Here is a 16197-nt window from a genome sequence, read left to right on the forward strand (position 1 = left end):
AACTGCTTTGTACTTATCTGGAATATACATACCCCTTGGATGCGTGGACCTCCTTTAGAAAGCATCAGTTCAAGGAACAATCTCTCACACAGGCAAGGATTTTTCCATTTAAAAAGACCTACTCATTTCAGTTACTCAGCCATTTTATAGAAAGTGAAAGAGTTTTGAAATGAATTGTCTTTATAGAGATCCATAATTTGCAAGCAAAATCCCCACTCTACAAAATGTGAAATATTCTAAGCAACAGCTGTGAGCATTTCAAACAAGCACTACTCTTTGACAGTTCAATTGTTGCCAAGGGAAACTGAGTTGGTTTTAAACTCTTCCCCGGTTTAAATTCTGCATTTACCCTTAATCAGAAATTGAGCAAAGAAGTACTGCATGGCTGGGACACTGAATTTTTCATGAAGACTGGTATGGGAAATTGAGATGTGGAAATGCAAGTTTCTTGAAGGTGGGAGGAAGACTGGTATGCTAGCCAGTTTTATAATGTTTAGGGGAGATGGAACTTTTCAGCGCAAACACAGACACTATGTATAGTGGCCAATCATCTGGAGCCAGTAGGGGAAGCCCGCTTCCATCTAAGAGCACCAACTTTTTCGGCTTCCTATATCACTTACAATTTCTTTTAATGACAAATTATTTTCATTCAAGACTCATTTCTGGGGAAGTGCATAAAAATTTGCAACACTTGAGTGTTAAACAACACAAGAGAAATAAAAGCATTTTTTTTTTTCCCTGCTGCCAGTTGTGTGCATGGTACAGTTTTACTTACATGCAGTTTTACTACTTCCTAACTATGGAAAACATGATATAATGCCAAGTGGAAAAATTAAAGTCTAAAGAACGGAACACACAATTCTAAGGAAGAAAATGCTGGAGAGAAGTACACCAAAATGCTAACAGTGGTTGTCCCTGGGTTGAATGATTCTAAATTTTTTTTCCTTTTTCCAAGTTTTGAACATTTGGTACCTTGGCATTTGTACTTCAGAATTTTTTTTTTCACCCTCTCAAAAGACAAATGTAGCGTGCACTCGAATAGAGCAACGGTTCAAGAATATTCTCTGGTAATGCACCACTTCGCCTGTTGTTCAGTCACTCGGTCGTGTCCGACTCTTTGCGACCCCATGGACTTCACCACTTGGCCTAGGGCTCACCAAGAATGCAACCATGCCTCTAAATATTTAATCACTTGTTCTAGCTAGAGTTAAGTGAAGCCTTCACCACAGACTCTTTCGGATCCAACTTGCCAATTAAAAGCTCCCAAACTCCCACAGTTTGGAGCTGCGTTTCCCTGAGTTCTGTGCAGCGGGTGAGCCCAAGCGGCTGTTCTCGGTAAATGATCTCGGGGCTTAGAGACAGCGTTCCCACCTGCGCCCGCCACACCGACCTGGCCCCAACCAGGCTTGCAGCAGCGCCAGGGAGCTGGCATTCAAAACAGAGGTTCAGGAAAAAGGAGACGAGGACGAGAGAGAATTCGAAGCGATATCCAACCCCTGGCCGGGCCCCAGGGGTTCGGATTTCGGTGCCAGGCCTCCCACAAGGTGGAGCGGTGAGCGACTGCTGGGGGTTTACGGCCGCGAGGCGCGAAGGGCCCATTTACACGAGCAGCGGCGCTGGTTCCCGTCGCGAGTGGACTATTCGAGCCCAGACGGTCCAGTCTCGCGGCTGAAAGGGGCGGAATCGAGGGCCGGATTACCCGACCCTTGCCCTCGGAATCCTCAAGTTGCAGACGACCACCGCCCAGAGGTTCCGCACTGCACGGAAACCCTTCGTATTTATGTCAGCTGCACACCTCCTGAGCTTTAGCAGCTCCAGTTAGGCCTAGTCGCTGAAGCAGTTCTCTTCCTCAGCCTACCCTACCGCTTGGCGGAAGCGGCGGCCGCGCGGCCTGAGAACGCGGCTGCATCCGGGTTCCTCTCGCCTCAGTCCAATCCTCGGTCTCCTCTCTTCCCACCCTCCTGTTTCTCCGCCCCCCCGCCGCCAATCCGCGATCGGCTCTCAGCCGAACTTGCTGACAGGGGAGTGAAGGCGAACGCCGACCAATGAGGCCTCGCTTCCCGTTTGAAGTCTCCAGTGAGTGGGCGCCGGAGGCGGGCGCTGCTGGCGAGAAGGTTCGGTTGCGCGTGTGCCATGGACTCAGCCGCCCGGTGATATTGACAATAGGAGAGAGAAAGGGGCATTGACGGGGACCCACCGCGGGTACCGAACGGCGGCTCTGGCAGTGGCGGCTCCAGCCCCAGCGACTCCTCCTCTTTCTCCTTCCTTCTCCTGTTGCCGCTGCGGCTTCAGTTTTCCTCCCTCCCTTCCCCCCTCCCCTCGTCGTCGCTTCTGCCGCCGGGTCCGAGGCAACGAGCAGAGGCGCCGCCCGCCGGGAATGTGAGCGAGGAGCCACCGGCGGAGCCGCAACGGGGTCGGTGCCGATTTGATGGGACGGGCCCGCGGGGGAGGATCGTGAGGCCGCCGCCGCCGCCGCCGCCGGAGCGCTGAGGTTCAGGTCCGGCTGTGAGGCCTAGAGGCGCCGCCGCCGCGGAACCGGAGGGACGCCGCGCCGGACAGCCGTCGCCCCGGGCTCCCTGCCGCTGTCCGGACCTCCCCCTGCACGTCCCAGTCCCGCCACCCGCCCCCGCTGCGGCCCTCTCTCCCGTCTCCCGCCCCTCCGAAACCACAGATCATCTTTGGATTCTTCTCCAGAAGCTTCAAGGTAACTTCGTCCCTCCAGCTCCGCGGCTTGTCTGCTTTCCTTTTCTCCTTGCTTGCCTCTTCCCCGTCCTCCTGGAGAACCCGCAGGGCACCGGCCTCGGGAAAGGCCTGGCCCGAGCTGGCGAGGGGTGCGGTGGGATGAGGTGCGGGAGAGGGAGCGCCGGTCCCACTTGTCTGATTTACCTGCAATTGCTTCTGATGTTGTCTCTCGTTCTGTTTGCCCCCTCCCCCCCTTTTTCTCCACCTTCCGGCACTGGAGGCGTATTCTTGTCCCCCTTTATCCACTGACGGCGGCGGAGGGGGGAGGAAAGGGGGATTGGTGTAGTGAGAAGGATTCTGTAGCAGCTTAGCTTCTCCAGGGCTTGGGGTGGTGGGGGGATGGGGTGGGTGGGAGCAAAGGGAGTATGTGAGCATCCCTACAGACCAACCTCTTGTCTGTCTTTCTCCTCCACCCCAGCACCCACTTTGGATTATCCTGAGCCTTGGAAATGCCCCGTGCCCGCTGCTCAGAGGATGATAAAGCTTGGGCGCCCTAGTCCGGGGCGAAACCTGTTTCCCCGGGCTTTGCACCGACCCGCTGCTACTGCACGTTCAGTTCTGCAGCGCTTTAGGGTTGAGATCCTTGACGTTTATCCTGGGCCGCGGGCATAAGGGTCAAGTGATTAAAAAAAAAAATTTTTTTTTTTTTGTTTTTTTGCTACCGGTAACTTATCTCTAAGATGAGACGTGAAGAATAAAGGGGAGACAAAACGAGTGATGGAGGAACAGGATTTACGGAAATTTTGTGTTGTGAGGGTTACATGTAATCTAAATAACTCACATACCAGATTGGAAAAACTGCCCCTAAATTTACAACATACAGATATGATGTGGAGCTTGTTGTAGATGCAGTCATTATGAAAATTTAGTTCTAAGTGATCTTACTTCTCCTACAGTCATTCATGCTTCGCAATTATCTATCACATTGTATTTGAGGCTAAATTAGGTAGATTGCTAAAAAACTTTTTTTTAAAAAAAGAGAGCCAAACGGGACTTCAGCATCCCAAACCTCAGCAGTATAAGGTTTTGTTTGTTCTTGGTTTCTGTTTTTGTTATTTTTGCTCTGTCAGAATCCAGCTAATCCAGGTAACTTTTTATTCTCACACGTTCAGGAAGAAACTCCCTTACTCTTTTATTTAGAGGTTAAAAACCGCTCGTGTTATGTAGGGATGACAGGTGAGTGATTGCATTTCAGCATTTCCACTATGTGCCTTATTTCTATTCAGGACTGCCATTCATTCTGCATGGGGCATGGTGGAGCCTCGGTGCCATGGAAATGAGGGCATCTGTTTAAATTGGTGAATGAAACTGAGCTTAATGCTTGTTACTTTTAGGAAATAGCCTTCATTTTAATAATTTGAGAAGGTTAAAAAAATCTCAAGGAACTGTTCTGTTCCATTAGTTTACCGAATGAAAATTAATATTTGATGATGAACTTCAAGGGAACTCAACTTTGTTGCCTCAGTAGGCTGTGAATTTAGGTTTTTGCATTAATTTTGCTGCATGATTTCATCATAGTTTTTAAGCTTTAGTAACATCAGATGGCTTCATTCAAAAAGAAGACTTCTTTGAAATGATTTTAATTATGCCCTTTATGTGTTCTGTTTAAAGTAATCTAGCCTGTCATTGGTGGTATGGTGTCGTTTATCTTAGCTAGCACATTGCATTAAAAAGTCATGCCTTAGTAGTTCAGAATTTGTAAATTTCACCTTGCTGTGATCCATTGGTGCAGATTCTTGAAGTACCATAAGGATTTCAACCCCAGAGCCCATTCATAATATTAAATATCTTGGGAAAATGTATCGATGGAAGTTTTCCAGTTGCAGAATAGCTCCAAAATTAATTTAGGATCTCAAGATGAGAAGAGCTGTGCAGTTAGAAAACGCATACATGGCTTAGAAGAGTTTTTTCAGGTATAAACGAACATCTTTACTGCATATTGTAGAAGCAGCACAAGGCATTAGCATTACAATATTGTTTATGTAGTACTTATATTCTATTTTCCACCAAGTTTTTCTGCTTTCCCATTGAACATAGAACTGTTAATTAATTTTATTTGCTTTCTTTTCCCCATATTCCCATTTTCAAAAAAAGTGTGTGGGAATTTTAGAATTTGTGTAACTCACTTGTTTGCTTCCACCTTGGGGGTGTGTGGATGATACTTCTTTCTCTTCAGTAGGGATATGTCCTCAGCACCAACTACTCCTCCATCAGTGGATAAAGTAGACGGATTTTCTCGGAAGTCCGTCAGAAAAGCCAGACAGAAGAGGTCGCAAAGTTCCTCACAGTTTAGGTCTCAAGGCAAGCCTATTGAGTTAACACCTCTGCCGCTGCTAAAAGGTAAGGCTCATGACCAGGTGATGGATTCCTTTTCAGTTGATCTTTTTATATCTGTATATAATTTTCTTTTTGTACCATATTTGTTAAAATTCTTTGTTGCAAGTTGAAGGAATGGGAGACTTTTCAGACATGTTTTAGACAAGTTACTGGTCTGTGACCAGGTATACCCACTCCCACTTTTAGAGGGCTCAATTGAACCTAAATAGCCATGGACAGATGAAAAAAACTTATTATCAGGAGTATCTCTCACATTGATAAGTAGAAAAACTGAATACCACAGAAATTTTAAGATGTCTGGGTCTGGTGCTTGCTTCAGCAGCACATATACTAAGATGTCTGGGTCTGTGTTTTTCTTTTTTTCTTCTGTTGAGATTTAGATGTATACATTGTATGCAATGACACCTATACAATCTTAATCACAGGAAGTAGTAGAGGATATGGTACCATGAACTTACATATAGAAAAGGATACTCAAAATAATTCATTTTTTAAAATTGAGAAAAAATGGTCAGTAATTGATTACACGCATTCTTGTTTTCAGATAGTACAAACAGGAAATGGATTTGATGATCATTCTTGTTTGTGGAATTAATTATGGATAAGTTCTTATGAGAACTGTTTTTTTCTAAATTAGACTTTATTCTCAAAGGAATAAAAAAAACTTGGTTTCTTTTAAGCTCAAAGGAAATAAAAAACTTGGTTGCTAGTTAGTGAACATTTATTTCTATAATGATTTGTGAAATTGTTACAAAGGTAATATAAGAAAGGTATAAGAAAAGCTGGAGTGTGACTAGAAAATGTAGCGGAGGATATTTCAAGCTTCTGTTTTTCCCATATGAATTTATGCTTATGTTTTTCCCAGTATAAACTTGAAGTTGGTGGACATGAAATGAATATTGATTACTGTAGAGATGATATATCTACAGTTAATGAAGATGATCTCATATGAGTTTGGTGGAGAAAATTTTTGACTAAAGATTTTGTTGGTAAAAATGAAAGTAGTCTATGAGATTTTGAAAGAAAAATGAAAGGAAAACTTGCTAGGGATAAAAGTAACCATGCTTGAACTACAAAGTTGGGAGGTATATTGGGTTCTTTACTAATTTATTTAATCTGAAATGGACTGATGATAACTACTGTCATCTCTGTCTGGCAGAGGACTTTATTCTGAGGAAGCAGTTTAAACTTTCTTAGAACAGATTTAAACTTTGTTATATTAATTTCTTGGGATCCATGGTAAATATTTAAATTGGAATCTAACTGACCACTCAGAGCCATGATGTTGGTTTTGTGAGTAGTGAAAGAGGCATGCATGGGGCAAATTTGGCACGTTTCAACATGTTTCAATACTTTGTTGTTTCTTACCTTATTTAAAAAAATGTAGTAAAATATATATAACATAATATTGATCATTTTACCTATTTTTAAGTATGCATTAAGCATGGCATTTACCTTTGCATTGTGAAGGCATCCATTACCGTCTCATATCTCTAGGACTTTTTCATCTTTCCCCAACTGAAATCCTGTATCCATTAAATAAATACTACCTCCCCATTACCTCTGCCCCTGACCTCTTTGCAGCCATCATTCTACTTTCTGTCTATGAATTTGAATACTCTAGATATCTTGTATAAGTGGAATCCTACAATATTTGTCTCTCTTGTGGTTGGCTTATCTTGCTTAGTGTAATGTCCTGAAGATTCATCCATGTTGTAGCACGTGTCAGAATTTCTTTCCTTTTTAAAGGTTGATTAATATTCCATCACACATACACACACACACAGTCACGCACACAAAACTTACTGTTTGTCCACCTTTTGGTTATTGAGAATAATGCTGCTATGAACATGGGTGTGTAAATATCCTCTTGAGTCCCTGCTTTCACTTCTTTTGGGTATATACCCAGAAGTGGAATTACTAGGTCATATGTTTAATTTTTTGAGTAATTGCCATGCTATTTTCCACAGCAGCTGCACCATTTTACATTCCTACCAGCAATGCCCAAGGCTTCTTCCAATTTCTACACATTCTCATTGACACTTGTTCTTTTCTTTTTTTGATAATAACAATCATAATGTGCATGAAGTGGTAGTTCATTGTGGCTTTTATTTCCCTAATGATTAGTGACACCGAGCATCTTTTCATGTGTTTATTGGCTATTTGTATTTCTTTTTCTCATATTTTAAATGTAGTCGGGTAGTACTGAAAAATTTCCAAGATTTTTGTGAACTTGTATATTTTGCCAGCATAGGAGCATTGGAGAGCAACAAGATCATATAATACTAGATACATCTACAAGCTTAATTCTAGAAAGACTAAAAGTGATTCTTGTGTAATAAGCACGTTTTGGGAAAATATTTAGGAAGCATTCCATAAGTTAGATTTCCATATCCTGAGAATAACAAAGAAGTATAGTCATGTACAGACTATAGAAATGTGTGTATGTTCTTGATGATTATAGTGAATGTAGAGAGTTTGTTGAATGACATTTGTTGTTCTTACAATGGATTGACTTTTGTTTGTGTGCCTTACAACTTTAGGAAGTGGTTTATGAACATAATGAAAATGTAAGACGAATTTCTTTTCTTTTTTTTGCCATTTCCTTAGGAAAAACCAGAATAAATTATATATGCATGCCAAAGGCTAGTTACTGATTTAATTTTCTATAGAATTGTTTTGACTAACTTGGAAGGCTTGAGTTAGTTTTATTTGGGGGTGCAGTATAAAGTGCAGTTGAATTTTGGGAGTTGCTTTAAAGAATAAAGTAAAAACATGTCCTTAAGGTCTTTAATTTTAGGGGAGTTTGAAAATGGAAATTGTATAAACATAGTAATTATGTAATAACATTTTTAATATATAATTTTTGAAAGCTCAAAAATTAGGTATTCATTAATGATGACTTATTTTGTGTGTTTGCCCTATAAAAATTTTTATTACAGACGTCATAGTATTTGACTGACTTTAAGTAACACTACCATTATTGCTTAGCATTTTAAAAGTCTCTTTACTTGCAGAACTGTAAAAAAGCGAAAGGAAAGTTTCATCTCTTTTGCTCTTTTTCTAATAGGTGGGGTTTTGAAATTTGTATTAGTGATTTTATTTTCTGCAGAAAGCAGCACCAGCATGTAATTCTGTCTGTGTTAATATATTAGAGTGACCTGGCTTTTCCTGCAATTGTGAAATTGCAGGATAGACCTTGACATACAGACATCTGAATTTTCTCCATGAAGTACTTCTGAAAGTGTTTTCAGAAGGTCCTAAAGTTTTTAAGCCTGAAGGACTTTTCCTCATTTTCCTCATAAGTGAAATTCAGTAGAGGTTGCGTACCTTACGAGCTTCAGAAGAAAGTAAAGACTTTGATGCTTCCTGGGTGCCTGCATAGCGGGACATGAAGCAGACTTTGACAAGGACCTAGAATGAGATAAACACTTAGGCAGATACACACACACACCCATGAATAATAATTGCAATAATAATAATAACTTCTAGGAGCTGTTATCTGCTTAGGTGGTTTATGTTCTCTACCCACTCCTTATTTCTTTCTCTTTTTAACTTTAAACGATTATATAAATTTAGATTTGAGGGAGATGTTTTTGAAAACTACCACCTCTTTGAAAATGTGATTATAATGAAAGTGGCATCGTTGTTGCTAGGCTCACAATTCATCATACATTTCTGAGACATTTTGCTTATAGTTTGAACAGTCGGTATCAAACATTCCAAAAACTTGGATGCCTGGAGGTACTGTTCAGCAGAAAGAAACTCTTTGCCTCTTGATATTGAAACCTTTACATGGGTAACATTTCTGTGACACTAATTCTCTGATTTTTTTTTTTTTAACTTTAAGCTTATGATTCAGCATAAAATTTTTATTTTATAGGGTTGACAGTTTGTAAGGACTTAAATAATTTCAAGTTAAAACTAGTTTTTGTGCTTTTGAAATTGTTAGATGGGATAATTCCTCTCTTTCATTTGTATCTGGTTTGGGTAGTGTATAGGAAAATGCAGATGGAATTCCCAGTTTTTATAATGGACTAGGTCTCTAAACTGTATTTATGATGAGAATGATCGCCTGAGAAATAGTATCCTTGATTTTAGTGTTCACCTTCCTCCATGGAGGTTACTCTGCAGTGTTGCATGGGAGGAGGTACAGAGGCTTTGTTTCCTGCAAGAGTTCTAGCTAACTTCTAGCTTTGTTGCCCAGGGCAAGTGAGTTAACTTCAGAAAGCTTGGTTTCCATATCTATCATATGGGAATGATAATAAAAATCAAAGAGATACGGCAGTACCAAATCCAATGCATTACTGACTAGTGTCATTTAACTGAGGTTTCAGAAGTTAGAACATGAATAATATGAAATTATTATTTGACCTTTTATATTTTTGCAGCAAAAAGTTGAAACTGGAAATTTCTCTGAAAATTAGGAAACAAGAGCATAGTTTTGTGGTCTTGAACCTCTTTCAACCCCCAAATATGAAGAAACAGTGTGCAAATATGTTGAATTTAGTAGACTAGTTATTTTAAATATCTTTATTTGGAGATTTTTTTACCTTCTGCATTGGTATCCTGCCACATATTTGAGTGTAATGCTTTTTTATTTTTAACTTACTAGTGTTTTGAATAGATAATAGAGTTACGTGGTTCCAATTTGAAAAATACAAAAGGATATGTAATGAAAAGTCTTCCTTCCAAGTTGGTTTTCCTAATTAGTTCCCCTTCCCAGAAACAGGCAGCCATAATATACTTGTATTGTAGGTATAGGCATTTTTAAACCCTTGATTTAATTTGAAATGCCCTGAGCAGACTGAAATTATATGCACATTTTGTATGCATATGTCCATTTTTTTTTAAATGGGAGAATTCTATAGCATTTTTCAAATTCTTGAAGGGATATTGGAATCAAAAAAGGTTAAGAACCATTGATCTAGTGATCTAGTTTGTACCTGAGATTAGTGATGTATATTCTTTATTTTCTTTTCCATTATGGTTTATTACAAGATATTAAATATAATTCCCTGTTGGGCCTTGTTATTTCCCTGTTTTATAGTAGTTTAAATCTGCTAACCCCAAACTCCTCTAATTTATTACCCCCTTCCCTTTTCCCACTTTGGTAACCATGAGTTTTTCTTCTATGTCTGTGAGTCTGTTTCTGTTTTGTAATTTGTAATTGATGTATATTCCTTAGGCAACTAAATTGTAGTGTGTGTGTGTGTGTGTGTGTGTGTGTGTGTGATGTGTGAATGGTTTAAAAAAAAATAATCATAAGCTTTGCTTTTGAACCAGAAGAACATCTGTAAGTTAATAGGTGTTAATGTTCAGCTTTGCAGCCTTTGAAGCAATGTGGTAATATTTTTCCTTGGGGGAAGAAATTATAAGATTTTGTACAAAACCAAATCTCAAATTACGCTGTTATCATGTGTGAAAGATTACAGTAGTTGTAGTGAAGAGGTATTTCATTCACTTTTAGGTGGGAATTTATCTATCTCTCTTCATACATGTATATATATAAATTTGTGTGTGTGTGTGTATCTGTATATCTATATATATCTAACTATATCTGTATCTATCCTAATAGTTTGTTCCTGTAGCATAGAGAAAATTCCTGTACAGAGTCTTATGTGGGCCAAAATAAATTGAGAGTAAGCATTCCTGATTTGTGAATCATTTAAAAGTAGAGTGGTAGCTTGCATTCATATCCATCTCATCTGAGTATGATAATTACTGCTTAATTCTTATCATGGATTTCTGGTTGGGGATAGTGTGTATGTGTTATAGATGAACTTCAGGGTTCTAAGAACCTCCTAAAATTTTATGTAAAGTTTCAGTGTATGTGCATTTTTTGAGGGGGAGGGGGGAGGACAGAGTTCATTGCTTTCATCAGATTCTCAAGGATTTAGCATAATCATTACTGCTCTTTCCCCAGAGTTAAGAGCTTCTGGCTTAGACTAAAAGATTGGGAAATTATTATTATTACTGTTTTTCCTGTTTATCAGGTTAGCTTTGTGTGTGCACAGATGCGTTGGATACTTATCAGTAAATATTGTAAGCTTTAAACAGAATTCATCATAAAGTGGGTCTCTCCAGGATACAACCCATCCAAGACATAAAAATTAATTAAATTGCGAAATAAAACCTCTCATAAGGTGAGGTGGTCCTTTTCTACTTAGAACTTTCTTTTTGTATCATTCTTCAAATTTCAGCTCAAATAGGACCCTCTTATGGACCATCCTGCATCACTTTAAAAAATGATCTTCTTTGACATTTCTATCATTTTATTGTTTTTTTGGCATCGTATTTATAATCTGAAATTATTTTATCTTTGTTCACTTGTATGTTACCTGTTTCTCATCCCCCATGAGAATGTAATCTTTGGTGTGAATACCTTGTGTCACTTATCTATCTCTAGGGTCTAGACCCGTGCCTCATACATAGTTGATATTCAATAAGTATTAGCGAATGAATGAACATTGTTAGATCACAACATTGAGGTTATTAGTAACAGCAGTATAGACATTTGTTTTTCCTTTCTAAATACTAAAATTCTTCCCCTCAAATCCAGGCCATGCAGATTTTAACTAGCAATTTACACAAAATGGTAAACTTGTTTAATGAAGATTTATCAGTTTTAAAGGATCGCTAAGTGTTCACTTAAAATGCTAAGAATGGGTTTATGTTCTGTGTAATTCTCCGTGTTTCAGGCTAAAAACAGAAGTGGTATCTTGTGGAGAAAGAATAGAGGGGATTATATGTATGGTACACTAAGAGTCATTCCTTTTACTTAGGGGATTCATCACTTTGATTTTGCACAAGTTAAGATGTTAAGTACAAGGAAATTTCTTTTTTCTGCTGGTGTTTGGGGACTGAATTATGGGCTGATCAGATCATCAGACATTCTTTCTTAATATAGTTTGAGAGAATATCTGATTTATAATGAACTTTCAGAGCAGTGTTTTATGGTCAGATTTTCTCATCTTTAAAACATTTATTTTATGATAATGTTAACTCTTAATATTAATTAGATTTTGTAGCACTTGAAAAAGAACAGTAAAGTTTCTCGATATTCCATAAAGGCTAACTAAAGTAATTCTTTGATTTGTTTTCCAGTGACATTGTCTTTTGCCACTTAAAAATACTTTTCTACCTTTGGTATTATAAGATTTTATTTAAAAAACCAGGCATCTTATTTTTATATTATAGTACAATTATGCATAAAAGAACTTATGCATATGTTAACTGTATATTATTATTGTTACCTAATATATAACAGTATATACCTAATATATGTATCATATATTACTTGAGGGAGGCACGTACCCTCCCTGAGGTAAGAATGGTCTCTGGGGTCACACACATGTAGGTTTGAGTTCCAGGTCCATTCACAGCCATGTGACTTCTGAGCATTGGCTTTATATCTTCAAAATGGGGAGTGTATTAGAACCCACCTAAGAGAGTCAGATTAAGTACCATCAGGCAGGTAAAACATTTAGCTCAGTGCTGGGGACATTGTAGGAGTTGAAGAGTTTAACTGTCACAATTATGGTAAGAACTGCGTGGTGGAAAATGCTCACCAGTGTTTTCAGTTTATTTTTTATTTCTTTAATTCATTACATGGATTATTTCCACTTAGGTAGAAAAATACGGAGTGAGTGGAGCTATGAGAATTAGACGTTAAAAGCAAAAGAGGGAACTGGTTCTTGTGGAACAATCTCAGCTTTATTGTTGAGTCAGTTTGAAACCAACTTCTCATTTCAGGACTAAGAAAGATGGCTAATGTGATTATTTTCAAGGGAAATTCCATTTGTGGAGAGTTACCCAGGAGAAACTATTGTTAGGTAAACTAATTTTGGAAGTTGTCTAGTAGGACAGGATTTACAAACTTTTTTGTGATTGCTTACTCCTGTCAGTAAAAATAACATGTATTTCTGTTTATATATTATATATACATGTGCTGTTATGTAAATATGTAATGCATGTTGAGAACATACACAGACATAGAAAATTAAAAAGGATGATACTGAAAAACAGTGTGTAGATGTTCTTAATACTTTGTATTTTAACCTCTTTTTCCCTTGCCCGCCCTCCCAGCACATTCACTAGCCTTGGGCATCTCTTTATTTTGATGTTTTGCTTCAAAGAGAGAACCTTCTTTTCAGGTTTTGAGCCTTGTTAAATTTATAGCATTTTATTTTGAGCCAGAAAGAGTTGACACTGAACCCAGATGTGGAGAGTTGAATGTGAAAACTTCTTTATCTTCTTGAGGTTTTTGTCTAGGCTTTTGAGTTTATTGCACTTTAAAGAAACAAAATCTAAATGGACGATTTTGCCAGTTTGAATCAGTTTGAATATCGTAGATGGTTCCTTGTTGAGGGCTCTTTGCTGTTGATGGGTAGGTTTCAGAGGGCTCTGAACCCTCGTGAAATTCCAGGCAGTATTTTGTGTCTCTGTGCAGATTGACATTTTTCTGGGCACAGGGTTTAGAGTGTTCATCAGATTCTCAAAGGAGTTTCTCCCAAAGGCTAGCAACCATTGCCTTGGGTGGTGGGTGTCCATTTGCTCAGAGCAGAGAGAGAGAGAGTTTGCCATGTGACCCCTTTCTATAGAAAGGAGATCTCATGTCAAGAGATTTCTCCTGCATATGTCTTCTGATTTTTAATTCTTTTTGGTATCAAACAGAATTTTAAAAGGTGTTTGAAGGTAGATGTTGCTACGTGACTCCAGTGTGGTTGGCTGGAAAATTTTTGATCAGTGTCTTTTGAAAAATTAAGCTGAATGCATGTAACTACCATTGGTAAAATTGAGAGTGCCTGTAAACAGCATTTTCACTTGAACAGCTGTAGACCAGGAAGAAGTCGGGTGGAGAAGCTCAGGTTGTCTTTGCTGGTGAAGAAATGATTTAGTAACCACTGAAGCAGAAGAGAAGCACCATCTCTTGGTTCTGCCCTATGCCGGGCGATGTACCACATGGTGTTGCAGTGACGCTTCTCAACAACACAAAGAGCATGGGAGGTTTGCTGTTGATAGAGGGTAGAGAGAGCCTGAGTTGGGACCCCAGGCCCATCTGGTTTCAAAGCCAAGGCCTTCTGCATTATATGCATTAGTGGTGGATGAACACAGGTGGGCACTGGACCTAACAACTTTCTTGCTCATGCTATGCTAAGATGACTAGGGTCCTAAAATTCCTATGCTAAAATTCCTAGGTGAATCATCTTACTACCTCTTGTAACAACCCTGAAAATTGTGAGGAGATGAGGTGATGAGAAAGAGAGGCAGAGAATAGAAGAGCAGGGAGCCGCCAGGCTGGCAGTAGCACTGTGGTGATGGGGAAGAGTTGAGGGAGAGTCACAGGCCTCCCAGACTCAGCTCCTTGGAAAGGCCCAGGCCGTGCCACCGAGAGGCAGACAGAAAGGGTAGTTGGCACCTCACAGAGGCGGGAGAGGGAAGATGCCTCCCTTGGATCCCTGTTGTCCCGGTCGCCATAAAGTCCAGATAGTTGATAAACAGGTAGCATTCTTGCCATGATGGTTCCCCCCCCCCCCCCCCCCCCCTTGTTTCTTTCTCTGGCTGGACAGTGGCATGTGGGATCTTAGTTCCCTGACCAGGATTGAACGTGCACCCGCTGCAGTGGAAGGGTGGAGTCTTAACGTCTGGACTACCAGGGAAGTCCCTGGCAGTGTTTTTTTTTTTTTTTACCATTCATCTTCTCATCTTTGGGAACTAGCATATTGTAGGAAAGGGTCTGGGTTCAAGCCTGGGTGATATTTAGCTTTATGAATTGAGATCAGGTATTTAACCTCTTTGGAGCTTTAGTTTCCACTTTCATAAAGGGGGACTCATACGTCCCAAGGTGTTTGTGAGGAATGAGATCGTGTGGGCAAACTGCTAATGTGTGGTTGGTGGCTTAATAAATAGCCCTTCGCTTGCTTTCTGGTTGCCATTGATCTTTCTTTGAGTCACTCCTGTGGGCCTGCATCATGTTTCAGAGTACACAGTGTTGTGAAGGAAGAGGTCTGGCAAAATTCCATCGATTTATGTAGGCACCATGAAAGACTTTTTGTCTTTTCAAAAAAATTTATTTATTTTTAACTGGAGGATAATTGCTGAACAATGTTGTATTGGTTTTTGCCACGTGTCAGTGTGAATCAGCCATCAGTTCAGTTCAGTTCAGTTCAGTCGCTCAGTTGTGTCCGACTCTTTGCAACCCCATGAACCGCAGCACGCCAGGCCTCCCTGTCCATCACCAACTACTGGAGTTCACCCAAATCCATGTCCATTGCATCGGTGATGCCATCCAACCATCTCACCCTCTGTCGTCCCCTTCTCCTCCTGCCCCCAATCCCTCCCAGCATCAGGGTCTTTTCCAGTGAGTCAACTCTTCGCATCAGGTGGCCAAAGTATTGGAGTTTCAGCTTCAGCATCAGTCCTTCCAATGAACACCCAGGACTGATCTCCTTTAGGATGGACTGGTTGGATCCCCTTGCAGTCCAAGGGACTCTCAAGAGTCTTGCCAATACCACAGTTCAAAAGCATCCATTCTTTGGCACTCCGCTTTCTTCACAGTCCAACTCTCAAATCCATATATGACCACTGGAAAAACCATAGCCTTGACTAGATGGACCTTTGTTGGCAAATTAATGTTTTTGCTTTTTAATATGCTATCTAGGTTGGTCATAACTTTCCTTCCAAGGAGTAAGCGTCTTTTAATTTCATAGCTGCAATCACCATCTGCAGTGATTTTGGAGCCCAAAAAAATAAAGTCAGCCTCTATTTCCACTGTTTCCCCATCTATTTGCCATGAAGTGATGGGACCAGATGCCATGATCTTAGTTTTCTGAATGTTGAGCTTTAAGCCAACTTTTTCACTCTCACTTTCATCAAGAGTCAGCCATAGACACACACATGTCCACTCCCTTTTGAACCTCCCTCCCACCCCATCCCACTCCTCTAGGTTGTCACAGACCACTGGGTTGAGCTCCCTGCACCATACAGCAAATTCCCACTGGCTATCTATTTTATATATGGTAATATATATGTTTCAATGCTGCTCTTTCAATTTGTCCCCCCTTCCCTCCCCAGCTGTGTCCACAAGTCAAAAGACTTTCATCTTAAGGTGAGGTT

General features: G+C 40.1%; 1 protein-coding gene across 3 annotated transcripts in view; it reads left to right on the plus strand.

Moving 5' to 3' along the window:
• Positions 1-2109: 2109 nt before the first annotated feature.
• PPP2R5E (protein phosphatase 2 regulatory subunit B'epsilon) overlaps positions 2110-16197 on the plus strand; it is a 149631-nt gene continuing 135543 nt past the window's right edge. For 2 of the 3 annotated variants that reach the window (XM_043921211.1, XM_043921214.1), the window contains exons 1-2: positions 2110-2704; positions 4919-5082. In XM_043921211.1, the coding sequence (XP_043777146.1) occupies positions 4926-5082 (157 nt within the window). In that variant the 5' untranslated portion in view covers positions 2110-2704; positions 4919-4925. The remainder of the gene's footprint in view (positions 2705-4918; positions 5083-16197) is intronic. The other variant, XM_043921212.1, reaches the window with a different exon arrangement.

Source organism: Cervus elaphus, chromosome 12 (assembly GCF_910594005.1).
Source record: "Cervus elaphus chromosome 12, mCerEla1.1, whole genome shotgun sequence".
Lineage (NCBI taxonomy): Eukaryota > Metazoa > Chordata > Mammalia > Artiodactyla > Cervidae > Cervus > Cervus elaphus.